We start from the raw sequence: 18,233 nt of genomic DNA on the forward strand, positions 1-18,233 counted from the left end.
TTTTGCTATTTGTTTTGTGTTTTTGAGGCTTTTTTGGTCAATTTGTTTTGGTGACTGTGTGGAACCCAGTTCAGCTACTGACTGATTGTGCACCTGCAGAAATGGATAAAACCCTCCCATCCAAACAGTGACTTATCATCAGTGCAGGTATGAAAATATTTAATTTTAATTTTTACCATCTACAATACTGTCTTACAGTGGTACCTCGGGTTACATATGCTTCAGGTTACAGACTCCGCTAACCCAGAAATAGTACCTCGGGTTAAGAACTTTGCTTTAGGATGAGAACAGAAATCAGGCAGCGGCAGCAGGAGGCCCCATTAGCTAAAGTGGTGTTTCAGGTTAAGAACAGTTTCAGGTAAAGAAAGGACCTCCGGAACGAATTAAGTACTTAACCTGAGGTTGCACTGTATTTATTTTATAGTATAGTACATAGATTATTACTTTCATTTTATGGATCGATGGTCTCGTTAGATAGTAAAATTCATGTTAAACTACTGTTTTAGGGGCTGTTTTTAAAAGTCTGGAATGGATTAATCCGTTGTGCATTACTTTCTATAGAAAAGCACCCATTTGGAACAACAGACTTCAAGAACGGATTAAGTTTGAGAGCCAAGGTACCACTGTATAGGGCAAATGACAACCCCTCCCCTTCCATCCAGCCATTTCCCAAACTGAGAAAACAATATAAGCAACAGGAAAGCAACAAAATGAATTTGCATATTAAAGACTATGCAGCTGGAAAATGGCCGACAGGTTTCACCTGGTAAAAGCAGCTCTCTAGCTTTAAGCATGAAAGTAGCAAGGGGATTGCATTTTGAAACCCTACAGCAATGCATATTCAGATGCACTCCTATAGTTAACAGAGGAATAAATCATATTACTTTGAGCATGCATGTTCAAATTAGTTAAATATTAATTAATTAATAATTTTATTATTTATTTATTTATACCCCACCCACCTGGCTGGGTTTCCCCAGCCACTCTCAGCGCCTTCCAGCACATAAAACACAATTATGCTTGGGCTCAGGCTGCTGATCATGAATATTTAGTATACAAAACTGCATACTTACCTCTTGCTTTTTTTCAGTGATGTTCAATGCATTTAGCGCAAAGATCACTTCTCTAGCTCCTACGTACAAAACATCCTTATCTTCACTTAGCAACAAAGTTGAGTAGTTAAATATTTCGGGCTCTTGAAAATATACTAGATGAACTTCTGTTGAAATACAATTAAGGCAAACATTAATTCAAAATGCATTCATTTCAAGACAAACTTTATTTACAATTGACTAAATAGTTGCTTGACTTCAAATCCTGGCCTAGATCCATTGATTTTGAGATCGTTAAGTAAAGTGGTACAACCTAATGACTGGGCATTAGTGGAATTGAAGGGAGAGAAAGCAATCCAAAAGCTTAAGCAAATGCAAATTTGCTGCCCTGGAGGCCAGGATTATACAGAGGGTCATTGGAAAGTTTGAAATGGGGTTCTTCCTGAGTGAGAAACAATGAAAAAATTTAGGGGGCCCTACAGTCAAGTGATATGCAGAAGCCACAGAATGATAATGGCTTTTATCAGGACCAACCTAAATCCCTGCTCCTGCCAATCTAGCAGTTCGAAAGCACATCAAAGTGCAAGTAGATAAATAGGTACCGCTCTGGCAGGAAGGTAAACAGTGTTTCTGTGCACTGCTTTGGTTCACCAGAAGCGGCTTAGTCATGCTAGTCACATGACCCGGAAGCTGTACGCCGGCTCCCTCAGCCAATAAAGCGAGATGAGCGCCGCAACCCCAGAGTCGTCAGGGGTCCCGTTACCTTTACCTAAATGTCAAAATTTATGTAAGCTTTCCATATATGTTCATCAGGCTGGAAGCCGATCAAAACTTTGGAAGAGGAGGGAAGAAACACCCAAATTCTACAATCCAAATTTGTCACCCAAGTTCTACATTCTGAAGATGGAGGCAGGGGGAGCTATGCAGCCGCAACGAATTATCTACATTAGGTGCCTAAGGGATTTGAGGATGTCTTGTGAGATGCTGGGGAGCTCAAAATGGCGGCCTTTTCCTTTTTTTGAAAATGTAACGTTGAGTAGACAGAAAGAATTGGCACGATGTAGTGGTGCTGTGGCCCCACTCTCCCTACAGCAATTTTGGTGCTGCTGACCGGGGTGGGACAACAGCAAGGGAAGGGTTTGGTGGGTGCACAGCTGGCCTGCGATTGATGTATTGATACGTTGCTCAGGGCCAGTATGAGGGGCAGACTGCGATGGCAGTGTATCGCTGGTGAAGCTGCCATCGCTCGACTCCCTCCAGAGGGTGCTGGTAGCAGAGGGACTCGGAAACAGCGGCCGTTTCACCAGCGATATACCGTTGAGCGAGGCCGCCATCTCACTCTGCCCTCATGCTGGCGCAGAGGGAGAAACAAGTTGCATCAGCCAATACAGCTTGTTCCTCCCTCTGCTTCTTTAAACTTTTCAGCGGAGGAGAGCATCACTGCCCTTGCCTCAGCCAAGGTGTCTTACAGAGGCCCCAACCGGCTGCCAGCTTGTGTGAACCAGTGGCGAGGTGGGGGCTCCAAGTGTATCCATCCCCCAGTTGAGGGAGCCCCAATACTTTTCCAGCTCACTTCCAAGCCAAAGAAGCATGGGGCTTCCTCACTTGGGGGGCAGGAGTGCTCCCCGGCTGAGAGGCCCTAATCCTTCTCCTGCTCAGCTGGGGAGTGGGAGGGTGCTTCCTCACAGAGATGAAGCTGCCTTAGCGATCTCCCCGAGGCCTTGCAACGCTGTGCTAGGAAGCAGGGTTTTAAAAATTGTGAGGTAGTAGTAGTAGTAGTAGTAGTAGTAGTAGTAGTAGTGATGATGATGATGATAATAATAATAATAATAATAATAATAATAATAATAATAATATTAAATTATTTATACCCCGCCCATCTGGCTGGGTTTCCCCAACCACTCTGGGTGGTTCCCAACAGAATATTAGGTAAAGGTAAAGGGACCCCTGACCGTTAGGTCCAGCCACGGACAACTCTGGGGTTGCGGAGCTCATCTCGCTTTATTGGCCAAGGGAGCCGACGTACAGCTTCTGGGTCATGTGGCCAGCATGACCATGCCGCTTCTGGCGAACCGGAGCAGTGCACGGAAACGCCGTTTACCTTCCCGCCAGAGCAGTACCTATGTATCTACTTGTACTCTGAGGTGCTTTCTAACTGCTAGGTTGGCAGGAGCAGGGACCGAGCAACGGGAACTCACCCCGTCACGGGGATTCGAACCGCCAACCTTCTGATCGGCAAGTCCTAGGCTCTGTGGTTTAAGCCACAGTGCCACCCGTGTCCAACAGAATATTAAGAACACAATAAAACATCAAGCATTAAAAACTTCCCTAAACAAGGCTGCCTTCAGATGTCTTCTAAACGTCAGATAATTGTTTATTTCCTTGACATCTGATGGGAGGGCGTTCCACTGGGCAGGTGCCACTACTGAGAAGGCCCTCTGCCTGGTTCCCTGCAACCTCACTTCTCTCAGTGAGGGAACCGCCAGAAGGCCCTCGGCGCTGGACCACAGTGTCCAGGCTGAGTGATGGAGGTGAAGACCCTCTTTCAGGTATACTGGTATCGCCAGATCGCGAAGTTTGCCGGGCAATACATCGCAATGTTGAAAACTTGACACTGACCAGCCCTACTACACAGGTGAAGCCCTACTACACAGGTGAGAGCTCAGGATTTGGCTTGGCCTGTGTGGTTGACCACCTGACCTCCCCCCACAACCAACCATTCTATATGTGGCAATGATGCTGTTGCTGAAGGGCAGGGAAGCAGCAGTCCATTGTGCCTACTGCTTCTCAAAGTAGTTACTCAGTCAATCCCAAAAATAATGGTTCCTTGTGAGGCACAGAGAAACATAGGAAAACAACGATTGGTAACTAAGAATGCGGTAGTTGTTCTTCAAGGTCTCCTCATTAAATGCCAAGGAGTAACCAAAAGTGAAAAAGCAAGGGTAACCAAAAAAAAAAAAGTTGTTTACCAAAGAATGCCAGACTTCCAACTCTAGCTAGAAAGTTCTGAGTAGGTCTTCCACTCCCATTTATTCCACTGAGTTGCTGCGCCAATTCTGTAGATATCAACAGTATTTTGCATTGGCTATACCAGAGTTTTCCGAACATGGGTCTCCAGATTTTTTTTGGACTACAATTCCCATCATCCCTGACCACTGATCCTACTAGCTAGGGATGATGGGAGTTGTAGTCCAAAAACAGCAAGTTTGGGAAACCCTGGGCTATACTGTATGGCGATGTAAAACAAGCCTTTAATCTACTGCTATGTAGGATTTTGTATCAGCAAAGTACAGAACTACCACTCATTTATTTTATGAAACACTATCCTTACCGTAAGCTATGCTCTTACCTTTGTGTTCCCAGGTAATCCGGGGCACTGGGCCAAATGCTGCTGCCATTCCAAGAAATAAACTCACAGCCCCATATAGAACAAGAGCCATGTTAAGGGTCCTTAGTCTATGAATGCAGATAGGCAACCACAGCAGCAAAAGTTCATTTGGCAGAAGAAACGCCTTTGGAGTTCACAGGGTCTACGAAGACATGGGCATCTTCATACTAAACGCATGAGCCGTCGGTTCCTTGCGAGGGTGCTTCCGAATGCCTGCTATCTGACAGATCACTTCCCGCAGCAGGCATGCATTTGCCACAGCAGAGAACGGAAAAGATTTCTAGAAGGAGCCTCAGCAAAACCTCTACTTCTTAAGCACATGCTTCTGATCTGTTGGATTGGTGTATAAAGCTGCAGAAATAAAAGGCAGAAGGAAGGAAGTTGTCAGATTTTCACAGTAGCTAATGATTTCCAAGCTGCACTCTTTCCTTTGTTAAGAAACGTCCCCACAGCAAAGACTCTGGTTTTATAAAAGGAAACAGTGGCTCACTTTCAGAAATAGCCACAGGAAGCTATTAACAACCATAATTTTCCATGAGCTCTCATGATTTATATCTGTCATATCAATACTTGTAGACAAGCGTTTTGGGGACATGGAAGGGAGACGTTGCATTTTTGAAATTCAAGGTGTATTTTAAATATTTTAACGAAAGACTCAAATGGAACTATATATTGCCATGCAAAGGTTTTGGCTGCAGGCAGCTCGAGACGTTTTTGTACAACCCATGGGCTTTCTGTAGGAGTTGTATGAATCCCAGGCTTTTGCTTCAAAACTATGAAGCATTGACAGTCTTAGATTCCCAATTTCAGATACCATCTGGTTGGGAATCTTGAAGGTCATGAAATGAGCTTTGTGGCTAAGTGAGAATTTGAATGTGGCTCCCTCATACTCTTCCCCCGACCCCATCTCTTCTAAAATGAAAGGCAACTCTGAAAATTAATTGCCAAATGTGCTATTATCTACTGAATTCATTTTTTTTTTGGAATTGCTATATTTTACAAAATTAGCAAATTCAGTATATGGCTCTAGACAGCGCTATGCATTTAGCTGAATGTTTTGCACGCCCATTCTGTGCAGAAAATGGACCGGACAGGCTTATGTTTGAATGCATGCAAAACTGTCCCTATTTTCTAATTATTTCAACCAAGTACCTTTCAGTGGAACTCTAGGCATGAGACCAACAGGAAGTCAGCACAGGTGCATAAATATATGGGATGGCAGCTTTAATGAGTCAGCTAGATTTATTGTGTCTGGGCAAATTATGTAACTTCTTTGTTCGAGCTATTCCAGTTCAATTTCTCATTTTCTGTCTACATAAAAGGTGAGCCAGCGGAAGAATGTAACCATGGCAACTAATAAGCACCGAGGGATCCTGACATCAAGACAGATGCTTACCAATACCTTTCCTGGGCCTTGTATCTAATATATATAGGAGATTTACAGTTTCACTGTGGTTCACTGGAGGTGAATACAGACCAGATGAACTTGGGACAGAGTTTGTTTTGGATTTTTTTTCTCTTAAAAACCCTACCATTTTCTCTTCTGTGTTCTCTTCTTTTGACATGACCTGTGGCAGTCTTCTATGCATGGACGTATACCTATTTTGGTCTGCACTGAGCTCTGTATTTGCAATTCTGAGCTTATGAATCAAGGTTGACAAGTCATCACAGCTATTGAAAGCCACCCCTGGCTCTATCTAATATTCCACCAGGATAATCCTACTGAGTCCATCTGGGTGACCCATTTTAATAATACTTGATAACTACTCAAGCTTCGCTATTTGCTTAGTTCTCAATTTATGAATATTTAGAACTGTAATTCCCAGTTGTAACAATCGTACTTCCCATTATTTAGGGAACATTCTTCTGCTTAGTAACTGCCAACCCTCATTTCTTTAAAATTCTGATCACTTGGAATTCTAGTAAATGGTCATTATCTTTTACACTCGGTGTTTCTGAGCAAATATTAAGTTATTCAATGCATTATTTTCTAAAATAAGAGAATTGTTCATGTTTGTGTGTGTGTTCCTTAAATAGTATACTGGAATAGCCATTTACTGTTATTTGAAGCCAAAGACAAGTAGTGTTTATTTTATACAGCATATCTTTTCATAGACTACAGTCCTACTAATGAGGGCAGTTCCCTCATTGCGAGAAGCAAAGCTACAGGGAACCAGGCAGAGGGCCTTCTCGGTAGTGGCGCCCGCCCTGTGGAACGCCCTCCCATCAGATGTCAAAGCGATGAATAACTACCTGACATTTAGAAGACATCTTAAGGCAGCCCTGTTCAGGGAAGCTTTTAATCTGTGATATTTTACTGTATTTTTTGTTTCTATTGAAGCCGCCCAGAGTGGCTGGGGAAACCCAGCCAGATGGGCGGGGTACAAAAAATAAATTATTATTATTATTATTATTATTATTATTATTATTATTATTATTATTACTTCTTTAGATGCCAGAGGTGCTGCTGGAACTGTACCTGTATATTTCTAAGAAGTATAAAGTCAATTTATTTTAACGACTATTTCAACTAATTACTTTGCACCTTTGTTCAGGAAATAAGTGGCGTACTGATGGGATAAGGCACTGCACAGAGACCAATTTCTCATACAGCAGCAACTCAGGAAACTTCATATACAGTCGTACCTTGGAAGTCAAACAGAATCCGTTCCGCAAGTCCGTTCAACTTCCAAAACGTTCGGAAACCAAAGCGCGGCTTCTGATTGGCTGCAGGAAGCTCCTGCAGCCAATCGGAAGCCCCATCAGATTTTCAGCTTCCAAAAATAGTTCGCAATTCAAAACAGTCACTTCCGAGTTTGCGGCGTCCGGGAGCCAAAATGTTTGAGAACTAAGCTGTTCGAAAACAAAGGTACGACTGTAATTCCTCTTTCCAAAATCATGACTAGAGTGAAAGGAGAGAAGTTGCTCCTACTGTCGCTTGCAGAGACATGAAACAGTTGAATCTAGCTAAATGAAGGGCAAACAAACAAGCAAACCTAATGGCTAACCCTTCAACAATAATCTTATTTTTGCTTAGCTCAGTATGGTTCCCTGTGAAGGCATTTCCCCAACTTACTTTGCTTTCTGTTTTCTCTCTAGAGTCTACGCTTGGGATTGATATCTGAGGATGGGAGGGTGACGAGGGACACCTAGAGTTAATACTACCTTCCAACCCACCCTGGAAGCAATCTCCCTAGCATTATTTTGTTGTCTCCATTAGTTGACTTCATTAGTATAAGTTTGGGTAGTATTTATGGGATGACTGTATGAGGTGGGCTGGATAGCTTTTTCAGCCAAAGGGCTGCAACTCCAATTCTGGTGGCAGAGTGGCAGCTTCCCAGAGAGAACAATTGACCCAGCTCTGGTTTAGGCTGCAAAGCAGCACCAGAAAATGAGAAGGAAAAGTGCTGATAAACTAAAGACCTTCAGCACATTTCCGAGCACAATTCAAAGTGTTGGTGCTTAAAGCCCTAAACGGCCTCAGCCCAGTATACCTGAAGGAATATCTCCACCCTCATCATTCAGCCTGGACGCTGAGGTCCAGCTCTGAGGGCCTTCTGGCAGTTCCCTCCCTGCGAGAAGTGAGGTTACAGGGAACCAGGCAGAGGGCCTTTTCGGTGGTGGCGCCCTCCCTGTGGAACGCCCTCCCACTAGATGTCAAGGAAAGGCAGTCCTGTTTAGGGAAGTTTTTAATGTTTGATGTTTTTAATATTCTGTTGGAAGCCGCCCAGAGTGGCTGGGGAAACCCAGCCAGATGGGTGGGGTATAAATAATAAAATTGTTGTTGTTGTTGCTGCTGCTGTTGTTAAGATGCATGTTGTGTGTTGGGAGGACAAAATACATGCACAGGTAGACTGAAAGTGCTCATCCTTGATGCTGTTTCCATTTCTGCCCCAGACCAAGGGAGATAAACTTATTTCTTCTCCTCGCCCAAACTCTTTTTGAGGAAGGGACTGGTGGCCTCGAACCCTCAAGTTGGGCTTTTATAGGTGGCATCAGCATCAGTGAGGAGGATCTTTGTAATGGGTATAATGAGCACTTCGTGCAGGCAGGAGGGGCTGTTACCATCAACAAGGAGATAAGAGGAGATTGTGGATAGATGTCTAGTCTAGTGCCCTAATCTGTGAAACCACTCCATTCTGGTGGAAATTGATAGTACTACACAATTAAACAAAAGATTACATGTATGAGGTTGGACACACAGACTTGCAGTGAACATGAAGAAAGAAACCGAAAAGAATGAGCGCTACTCGAAGTTCTATTTGCAACAAGCAGAGACATTTAGACGATCACTTAGAAAGACACCCAACAGAAGGATAATTTTATGACAGGAATTCTGTTACACTATATAATCACCTGCCTCACATAATTAGAAATCAGACAGATGGATGGGGACTGTGTATATTTCTCTCTCAAAAATATGCTTATATTTATTCTTTCACACTGGTTCAATGGCAGCACTAATAATCTTTGTGCCGAGAGAAATTAGTATGTGTCACCAGAACATACAGCTGGTGCAGCCAGCAGCACTATGTTAAAAAATGATATAACAGCTTCCAAAGTCGAGGGGGAGGTGGGAACGGGACACAATCACACAAACCAGGCCTCCTTATTTTTAAAGGCACTTGCTAAAGTCAATTTATGACATAATGTTATGTTTAAAAATACTGTCCTGTGGCTTGAACAAAATACTAATGGATGGCAGATATGCAATGGCCACCATTAGGGAAACGTACATTGGTTTCCTGCAAGAGCTCAACTGAAAGAATGCAAGAGAAGCCCATCTGTTTCAGGAATGGGGGTCCCTGTTATTGCACTCCAACTCCCACCAGCCCCGGCTACCATGGCCAGGGGTCAGGAATGATGGGAGTTGTAGTTCAACAACATCTGGAGGGCTAAAGGTTCTCCATTCTTGGTCTGTCTATTCAAGGTTCCTGTTTTCTACAGAGGTCAAGAAAATGCCTTTGGAAAGTCCACAAGCCAAGGTAGGGCTTTCCTCAGCAGCTGGAATTTCAAACTTCTGAACCGGAGTCCCATTTAGCCATCGTAGCTATTTAGCCACTGGTAGACTTATCCTCCATGAGCTGGTCTAATCCTCCTTTACAGCCATCTAAGTCAATGGCCGTCACCACTGTGGTGGTGAACTCCCTAAGCCAGGCATGTCCAACCAGTAGATCGTGATGTACTGGTAGATTCTCGGCTGATCCTGGTTGATCATGGGATCTTTATCGATCATGGGATTAAATAGAGTTTACTGAAAGTTAACAAATAAAAGCTGAACAACTCTGGGCAATCCACCCAACCTACGCATGCTCCTCCTCCCTCCAATGAGTAGATCACTGCCAGTTTTTTAATATTGGGAGTAGATCGCAGTCTCTTGGGAGTTGGGCGTGCCTGCCCTAAAAAGCAGAAGAAGAGTTTGGATTTGATATCCCGTTTTATCACTACCCTAAGGAGTCTCAAAGCGGCTAACATTCTCCTTTCCCTTCCTCCCCCACAACAAACACTCTGTGAGGTGAGTGGGGCTAAGAGACTTCAGAGAAGTGTGACTAGCCCAAGGTCACCCAGCAGCTGCATGTGGAGGAGCAGGGAAGCGAACCCGGTTCACCAGATTATGAGTCTACCGCTCTTAACCACTACACCACACTACATTAATGCTTTGGGTGGAAGTAGTTGTTTTGTTCTGTGCATTCTGAATCTATCACCAATCAATCTCACTGGATGAACTCTGCCTCAGCTATGATGAGAAAGCAAGAAAAAAAATGCTCACTTTCTCAAAGCCAAACCCCTTTCATATTTAGCTCTATCACACATCCTATACAGATTACAACTGGGATCTTGACACCAACAAAAGAGTACGCAAGCCTCACCATTCTGCACTGGAAGCTGATTCTACCCAATCCCTGGAAGAAGCAGCAGCAGATATTGGCTTTTCTACATGTTAGCATTCTGCGTGCAAGGAATTTTCGAAACAGAGATGGGGTGGGGGTATTAAAAAACGCAACACTCCTCCCGCCTGCATTCTCAACTGGCCCCAGTCTGAGGAACCATACAGGGCCTATGCTTGGCCTGCAGGGGTGCTCTGGCTTCGAGAAACATGGCCGTGCACGATTTGCGGCTAGCCAATCAACGAACAGAACCCGATTCCAACAGATTTACCCTTTTGCCTGTAAAGAATACTGCATATCTGCAGCGTAAGTAAACAATACCATTTAAGCATTCAATCCGACAGTTGGCTGCTGCTTAATAAAATCCACCCGACAAACCATTTCTCTGCCAAGAGCTCGTTTAATGTGCCCCTTGGGGATGCGGAAGTACCATTTCTCAGGTATGCGCACCAAGCCCTACTGATGCGATCTGGGGCAGAGAGCCAAGAATATGCGCTTCACATCCAGTTCCACTTGGCTGCTAAGGAAAAGGTCTTTTGCCTGCTACAGTTATGCGAATACAGATAATAAGAGAATCTAGAATGCTTCCATCACGCCTTAAACGCATGGTTATTTTACTGAAAGGGTCTTTTGTGAAAATGGGTGTGTCTCAATATGCGTCCCATTTCCAGCGCTTGTTTCCAATTAAGTAGCAACATTCGCTTGCAAACAAAGCATGCTGAATTGGGTGAATATGAAACAAATGTAAATGAAGATTAAGGCTGTTAATTTAAAGCTGCTGTTTAGACACAAGCCCCATATAAAAATCTATCTACATAAGCATCATTCCAAATGCAGCAAATAGTTAAAAACTTATTATTAATAATATTATTCATTTCATTTCTATATTTTTAAGGGGGGAAATCTCAAGGCAGTTTACAACCTACATTAAAACATGCATGTGTTTGTAAAAATGTTGCTGATTCATAACTGGTACAACTACGCATCTCCATGTATTTTCAAGCAGTTTCAGCCAAAATATTTTATATACCACCTTTCAAGTCCAGTTCTCAGGGAAACTTACAGATATCAAACAATATCACATGTACAAACAACCTATAACAGAATTTGCCAACAGCAGTCGGAGCTGTAACAGAACCTAATTTATCAAACACTTAGAGCCTGTGTGAACTGTTAGAATTCCTGCTCCATGATTGCAGTCATGGGATTGTTGTCTATCACATGACAGTATATGTTTTGACTCCACAAAGTGGGAAATGACGGAGACAGGATGTTTGTGTTACTGTGTTCCGTGAAGTGGGACTATTGTCCTTTGTTCTTTCTCGCTTTGCTGTCTGATGCTAGAGAGAGAGGGAGCCATGTTGCAGTGCTCCGTGTGTGTTTATATGTAAATAAAGTAGATTAGCCAAAATGCTGAGTTGCTGAGGTCTGTTACGCATGATGCGCAAACTCTGCGGATCCCTAAGTGTGCCAGTGTCTTTTGGCGTCGGTTGCTGTGATGTTTGGGCAGAAGAAAGCTTTTGAAGCTCCCGAATGATCGACCAGGAGGGAGGGAACATGCCAGTTGGGCATGTGTCTCTACCAGGGTCCTACTCGAGTATAAATTGAGCTCCTGACATGAACATCATTTTAATTTGGTGGTTTAGAAAGTTATCAGATTATGTGCCAGTTCATATGGATTTACATGGAATGGACTTCAAACAGCACACCAGTACAGAGAAGGCTTCTAAAGAAGACACTAACAGCCAGATAGGTTCGTATGGGAGCATTTGGTCTTTCTAATACACTTTTAAGGGATTTATAGATAAAAATCAGTGAGTTTCAACATTAGCCATATTTAGGGCAGGTTTGCCCTGACAAAAAAAGCTCAACAACTTTTGCCTGATCCGCCCCCTCCAAAAGCTCAAAAACTCTGGACAATCCAATGGGTAGATCACGGCCTGTTTTTTTTTTGTATAGTGGGAGTAGATCACAGTCTCTTGGAAGTTGGACGTGCCTGCACTAGAGCATGCCCTAATTCTGAGATGGTAGCCCTCTGTCTATGCTGTATGGCAACAAGTAGCCCACTGAGGTTTTAAAGACCAGACTCATTTTTGTATGGAAAAACATTTTGAAGACTCTACGACTGAACGCTCCTCCAAACAATGGATAGCCCAGACACAGCTTTACCATCCCAGTGAGAACCCGGTCTTGCGTTAGATCGATTCCTCTCTCTCTCTCCCAGAGGGCAAAAATGAAGATAGATTTACAGCAACCTTTTCCAACCATCAGTTGCTTACTCCAGTATTAAACTTCCATCTGTTAAATACTTCTCTCCACCCCTGTGCTGCTTGACATCAAAGCCTTAATCCACATGACAGTGTTGAGACAAGGGTCTGCTCCAAAGCCTGGAACCTGCAGAAGCTCCACAGTCTGCCCACCCCAAGCCAACAGTCTTGGCAACACGCATCAATGAAGTTTAATAGAATCTGCCCAGTAGCTGGCTATGTCTAGTGCTGCTGGTTCAACAGCTGAGAAAAGTCAACTGCCTTGAAGACCACCCTTTTTTATTATTATTAAAGTTTTTATTGTTTTACAGAAGTATGTGTAATGTCTCTCGTATTTTTTCCATGTAACATTTTTACAAATCAGTTTCATTTGTTGAGACATTAGGAAGAAAAGGGGTGGAGGGGGGAAAGATGGGTGGTGTCGGGTGATGATGTTTCTATTTTACTTAATATATGTGGGGTTTGGTGTCAGCGTTGCTTGTGCTGTTCACTCGTGTTCCTTTGGTGGTGAGAGAGGTTGGGGTTGGCCTAGGGTGTGGTTGTTTGTTTGTGACTGGCTGTGGTGATCTTTGTTTTCATGTGTGAGTGGGGTGGGTGGGTGTTTTGGATCAGGTTAGCCATATTGATTTGTATGCTGTTGGTGGGTTTTTGTCATTGTCTTGTTGGGCTGTGTATGTGATAAAGGGGAGCCATACCGGGGTGAAGGCATCTTCTTTTATTTGTCCCCGTGTCAGTTTCAGTTTATTGGTTAGTTTTTCTAGTAAGGCTGTTTCCCATACTATTTGGTACCATTGGTCCATGCTTACTCCTGACAGGTCTCTCCAGTGTCTGGTTATGGTTGAAGACCACCCTTTTATAAAAAAAAGATCTTGTTTGCTGTTGTGGGCCACCATCCGTTCTTGAGTTGACGCTCCCACCATTGCTACACAGACATGCTACACAGACATTGTTATGCAGACATGGCTGATTGAACATGTAACCAAAAAGGTGTGGGCAAGCAGAAGGTGGCAGAAAATTGAAGCAGTATTAGAAAAATGTTGGAATGAAATTATAAGGCTTTAGTAGAAATGTTATAAGGAATTAAGTATAAATAGATTAATAGAGTATTAAAGGAAAAATAAGGTTAGAATGTGTTAAGATAATTATAGGATAGAAAACAGAGGAAGATGGAAAGGAATTGCTGAAACAATTAACAGAAGTGGAATACAAAAAGGGAGGTGTGAGGAGGTCACTGAAATAAGTGAATGAAAGGTAAGATATTGAAATTGTTTGATTTATTTTAAACTGTTTTTGTTTTGTTTTGTTAGTTTAATGTGTTTAATGTGTCAATGTTATGTAGTGTTTTTGTATTGTATTGTATTGTATTGTACTGTATTGTATTGTTTTTGTAGTGTTTAAATCGTTGGAAAAGCAATAAATATTAATTTAAAAAAAGAAAAAGAAAATTGAAGCAGTAGCCACAATCAATGAGAAAGAATGTGCATGCATGGAGGTGACGTGCCTATCATTCAAAAGAACCTGGAGATGGTCTAGGCCAGCCTTCACCACCCTGGTAAAGGTAAAGGTAAAGGGACCCCTGACCATTAGGTCTAGTCATGACGGACTCTGGGGTGGCGGCGCTCATCTTGCTTTATTGGCCACGGGAGCCGGTGTACAGCTTCCGGGTCATGTGGCCAGCATGACTAAGCCGCTTCTGGAGAACCAGAGCAGCGCACGGAAACGCCGTTTACCTTCCCGCCAGAGTGGTACCTATTTATCTACTTGCACTTTGGCATGCTTTCGAACTGCTAGGTTGGCAGGAGCAGGGACTGAGCATCGGGAGCTCACCCCGCCGCGGGGATTCGAACCGCTGACCTTCTGATTGGCAAGTCCTAGGCTGTGTTGTTTAACCCACAGCGCCACCCGCGTCCCTCCACCACCCTGGTACCCTCTATATATTTTGGACTACAACTCCCATCAGCCCAGCCAGCATGGTCAATGGTTAGAGATGTTAGGAGTGGCCTGGAGGGCAAATGAGTGGTGAAGGCTGCCCACTGTATGAACAAGGCAAAAGTATTGTTTAGCTGCAAGGAGATACACAGGGATGTAGACTCTGGAAATGGCACTACAACCATTTCTGCCGGGAAGTCGTTCTGCATGCTATTTCGAAACCATCCAACTATCTTTTTCTATCAATCCAAGGGAAATAGCAGTGGACAACTGTTGCAATTAGCCGGTAGTAATTTAGAGGCAGTGGCAGACAACTGCCATTGTGGATTCAATATTTGCTAAACAAGACCACTGGCCTTTAGCCATTCACAAAAACAAAGCCTTAGCCTTCCTAAGAGTTAACGGAGTGTTTCAACAATCATTCCTTAAGCAGCAGGGTTCAACACGCTGTGAGGGCAATGGAAGAAGCTAGATAATAGACAGAGAAAACAACATGCTCTCATACCTATTTACAGAGTGCAAAGTCCTGCAACAAGGGCCTCAGAGTTCTTGAGGAGATGCCTGTCAAGATGGGTTAGGAGGTCTCAAGTTAAGCATCTCATCCTGACAGACATTAGTTGCCGAGAAATATTCATTACTGTGCAAGTACTGCAGCCTTTCGAGACAAGTGACTATGCAGGCTATTTTATCAAATGAAACTCCAGCTCTATAATTGTTTAATTATATGGTTGTCAAAGCCACAAATAGCTTGTTTGAGGAGTACAAAGTTCAATACACACAGACAGAGAAGTTTTCATGATGTTTAGCTGAACGGCTTCCGTTGGCAGAAAGAGAAGCAGTATTTTTCATCTGTCACATGAAATTACTGTTCATCTTCTTAGGAAAGTTCCCCTGCCCCTCCCTTACCTGCTTCATTCCAGACATTCACATTGTACTAGTTCGCTTTCCTGCAACTTTAAAGACACTGATTCCCAGAAGTAAAAAACAAAACAAAAATGTGTTGTTGTTTTTTTAAAAACACCACTTTTGCCATGCCCTGGGTACACACACAGGTGAACTGAGGTACCTAAGAATATTTTGGTTTGCCAGACAACTGGCTGGTCAGGATTCACAAGTGGAACATGCCCTGATCTTGGAGTGGGGGGTCCTTACATGACCTACCTAAACAATTTATTTTTATTGCTGGGTTTTAAAAAGAACCACAACTGAAAGTTGTAATGGAAAACATCAAGGAAGGTAGGTTCTATTAGTTATAATATGCAATTGTAGCAATATAAATTCTGTTCAAATTAGAAATACGGTAATATGCGACTTCAACATGAAAAGAAACAAGTTTTTCATTGCTAGAGAAAAAAGGTCAGAAATTAGCATCCATATAATGCCAATGACAATAGTTTGCTGATCATTCTGAAAGAGAAAGGGGTCCCCAACCCCAACTCCATTTTCCTCCCTTCCAAATCCCCCATTTTCCTCCCTTCCAAATCAGACTTTGAACTGTGGCAATGGTTTGTCTCGTGCCCAATTTTTTCAACCCCGCTGCACAAAAAGCCATTCTACGATAAACCGAAAATACAAGCACATAAGAAGTTTTCCGCAGTGAAGAAAGATACCCAGTTTATCAGAAAATTCAGCTAACCAGGCCATTCTACTTTGAAACTATGGTAGAGTCTACTGCTGTTTATTTCATAAAATCTATATACCACTTCATTAGAGGGAAAAAACCTCAAAGAGATTCACAAAAAAATGTTATCTTCTCTAACCAGTATTATATTATTGCTCGGTTGTTTTAATGTAAACTGATAAGCATTACTTATGTAAAATGCATGCAACCTTTATGATCTATGCAAATAATTTGTTATCTGTAGTTAAACTGTAAAAGTCAAGTAAAAAAATTTCAGAAAAGAAAAGACAAGTCAGCTGACAATGTCAATGGCAAATCCTTTTCTGCACTATGGACTACTTAGATTTTTTTGGGGGGGGGTATATAAAGCAGAAGAATCCATAAAGTGCTTGTCCCATAAAATTAACATCACAGAGCCCAACTGAGGTTCATTATTGTATCGCTACCACAGCAACAAAAACATTTCTAACACAAAGATTTGCTTATTTTTAAAGAGAGAAGTAAAGGACTATTATGATTCTTGAAATAATAAAAAGGGGGTTTTGAGTCATACATTTCACAGTGCTATCTATGCGCCAATGAACACTTTTAAAGATATGCAAACAAAAACGGGGGAAAGGGGAAATGTAGAACAGTAGAGCCACCAGGGGGAAAAATGAACAGAATAAGAAGCTGGCCAGAATCCACTCTGTAAATCAGTAAACTTAACAGCAAATTAAGCTGCAAGATTCACTGTGCTAAGGGTCAAGTTGTTGGAAGAATCTGGATCTAAGTTTCTTTCTACTGGGCAAAGATCACTAGCAACTGAATTTGGGGTGGGGTAAAAGTGATATAAGGGACGTGGGTGGCGCTTTGGGTTAAACCACAGAGCCTAGGGCTTGCCGATCAGAAGCTTGGCGGTTCGAATCCCCACAACGGGGTGAGCTCCCCTTGCTCCGTCCCAGCTCCTGCCAACCTAGCAGTTCGAAAGCACGTCAAAGTGCAAGTAGGTATCGCTCTGGTGGGAAGGTAAAAAGAATCCCCACTGAAAGCTCCTAACCATCAATTAACTTACTTTGACAGATCTGTGTGTAGTATTAACACACACAAAGGGGGGGGGATGGAAGTGAAATTGAAAAAATGATATAATACAGTACCTGTCACCATTTGAATTTTATTTTCTATTTTCCTTCCCAGGAATTAACTCTTTAAAGTATCTGTTTTCTTTATGGTATAGTAAATGAGGTCCAGCAAGGTAGCCCAGAAATCTTCAGTACTGTTAAAGAAAACCAAAAATTATTATTATTTAATAACTTTTATTAGTCACTTTTGTGCTACAGCAACTCAAAGCAAGTTACAATATTAAAAACAAACACGTACGTCCATTAAAACCAGCATTATAGAAACAACCTAAAATATAATTCTTTTTGTTGTTGTTGAAAAACTAGATTAAAACATCAACAAACAAAAATTGTAGGTTATGAAAAGGGACATAGTCTCTCTCCCTAAAGAGGTAACAACAACAACATATTTATACAACAACAACAACAACAACAACATATTTATACCCTGCCCATCATCAACAACAACAACAATAACAATATATTTATACCCTGCCCATCTGGTAATCATTGTAGAGCAACCTAAGAGGTTTCTGTGCCAATACTAGGCTTAAAAACCGATTGAATTTGATCTAGAAAATTCATGCAAGATAGCCTAGTACGACACCATCTGCAGGGCCTCAGGTTCCCCACCTAGCTATGCAGAAACTGGAATGTGAGTGATACACAAATAAAATGCAGCCTGTATTGGCTCTGCCACGGTCCCAGTCTACATGCAGGTCATCAGGAGGCACGATGGGTTCAATTCACAATGTGCAGGGATGTGAACCGCCCTGAGACTTATGGGTATAGGGCAGTGGTGGCCAAACTCGGCCCTCCAGCTGTTTTGGTACTACAGTTCCCATCATCCCTGACCAACGGTCCTGTTAGTTAGGCATGATGGGAGCTGTAGTCCCAAAACAGCTGGAGGGCCAAGTTTGGCCATCACTGATATAGGGTTATATACAAATTTAATAAATGAATAATAAATATTCTGCACAGGTGAATA

At 42.6% G+C, this 18,233-nt stretch overlaps 2 protein-coding genes and 1 long non-coding RNA gene across 9 annotated transcripts in view; 1 reads left to right on the forward strand and 2 right to left on the reverse strand.

Moving 5' to 3' along the window:
- The window catches only part of LOC310688492 (uncharacterized protein), a 193,396-nt gene that overhangs the window by 45,846 nt on the left and 129,317 nt on the right, over window positions 1–18,233 (reverse strand). The window contains exon 1 of one of the 3 annotated variants that reach the window (XM_083465070.1): window positions 6,694–6,741. The exons of the other annotated variants lie outside the window; for them this stretch is intronic. Within the exon in view, the coding sequence (XP_083321196.1) occupies window positions 6,694–6,700 (7 nt within the window). The 5' untranslated portion in view covers window positions 6,701–6,741. Of the gene's footprint in view, window positions 1–6,693; window positions 6,742–18,233 lie in introns of those variants that run through there. 3 annotated transcript variants of the gene reach the window in all.
- SEMA4D (semaphorin 4D) overlaps window positions 1–18,233 on the reverse strand; it is a 118,348-nt gene that overhangs the window by 25,881 nt on the left and 74,234 nt on the right. For 4 of the 5 annotated variants that reach the window (XM_083464836.1, XM_083464840.1, XM_083464837.1 and 1 more), the window contains 3 exons: window positions 17,282–17,400; window positions 4,402–4,791; window positions 1,074–1,219 (listed from right to left, as the gene is read on the reverse strand). In XM_083464836.1, coding sequence (XP_083320962.1) covers window positions 1,074–1,219; window positions 4,402–4,492 — 237 coding nt within the window. In that variant the 5' untranslated portion in view covers window positions 4,493–4,791; window positions 17,282–17,400. Of the gene's footprint in view, window positions 1–1,073; window positions 1,220–4,401; window positions 4,792–15,029; window positions 15,092–17,281; window positions 17,401–18,233 lie in introns of those variants that run through there. The other variant, XM_083464838.1, reaches the window with a different exon arrangement.
- Window positions 1–18,233, forward strand: part of LOC310688506 — a 486,265-nt gene that overhangs the window by 7,673 nt on the left and 460,359 nt on the right. The gene's annotated exons all lie outside the window — the stretch shown is intronic.

The sequence above is a fragment of the Podarcis liolepis genome, assembly GCF_965112155.1.
Source record: "Podarcis liolepis genome assembly, chromosome: 11".
Taxonomy (NCBI): domain Eukaryota; kingdom Metazoa; phylum Chordata; class Lepidosauria; order Squamata; family Lacertidae; genus Podarcis; species Podarcis liolepis.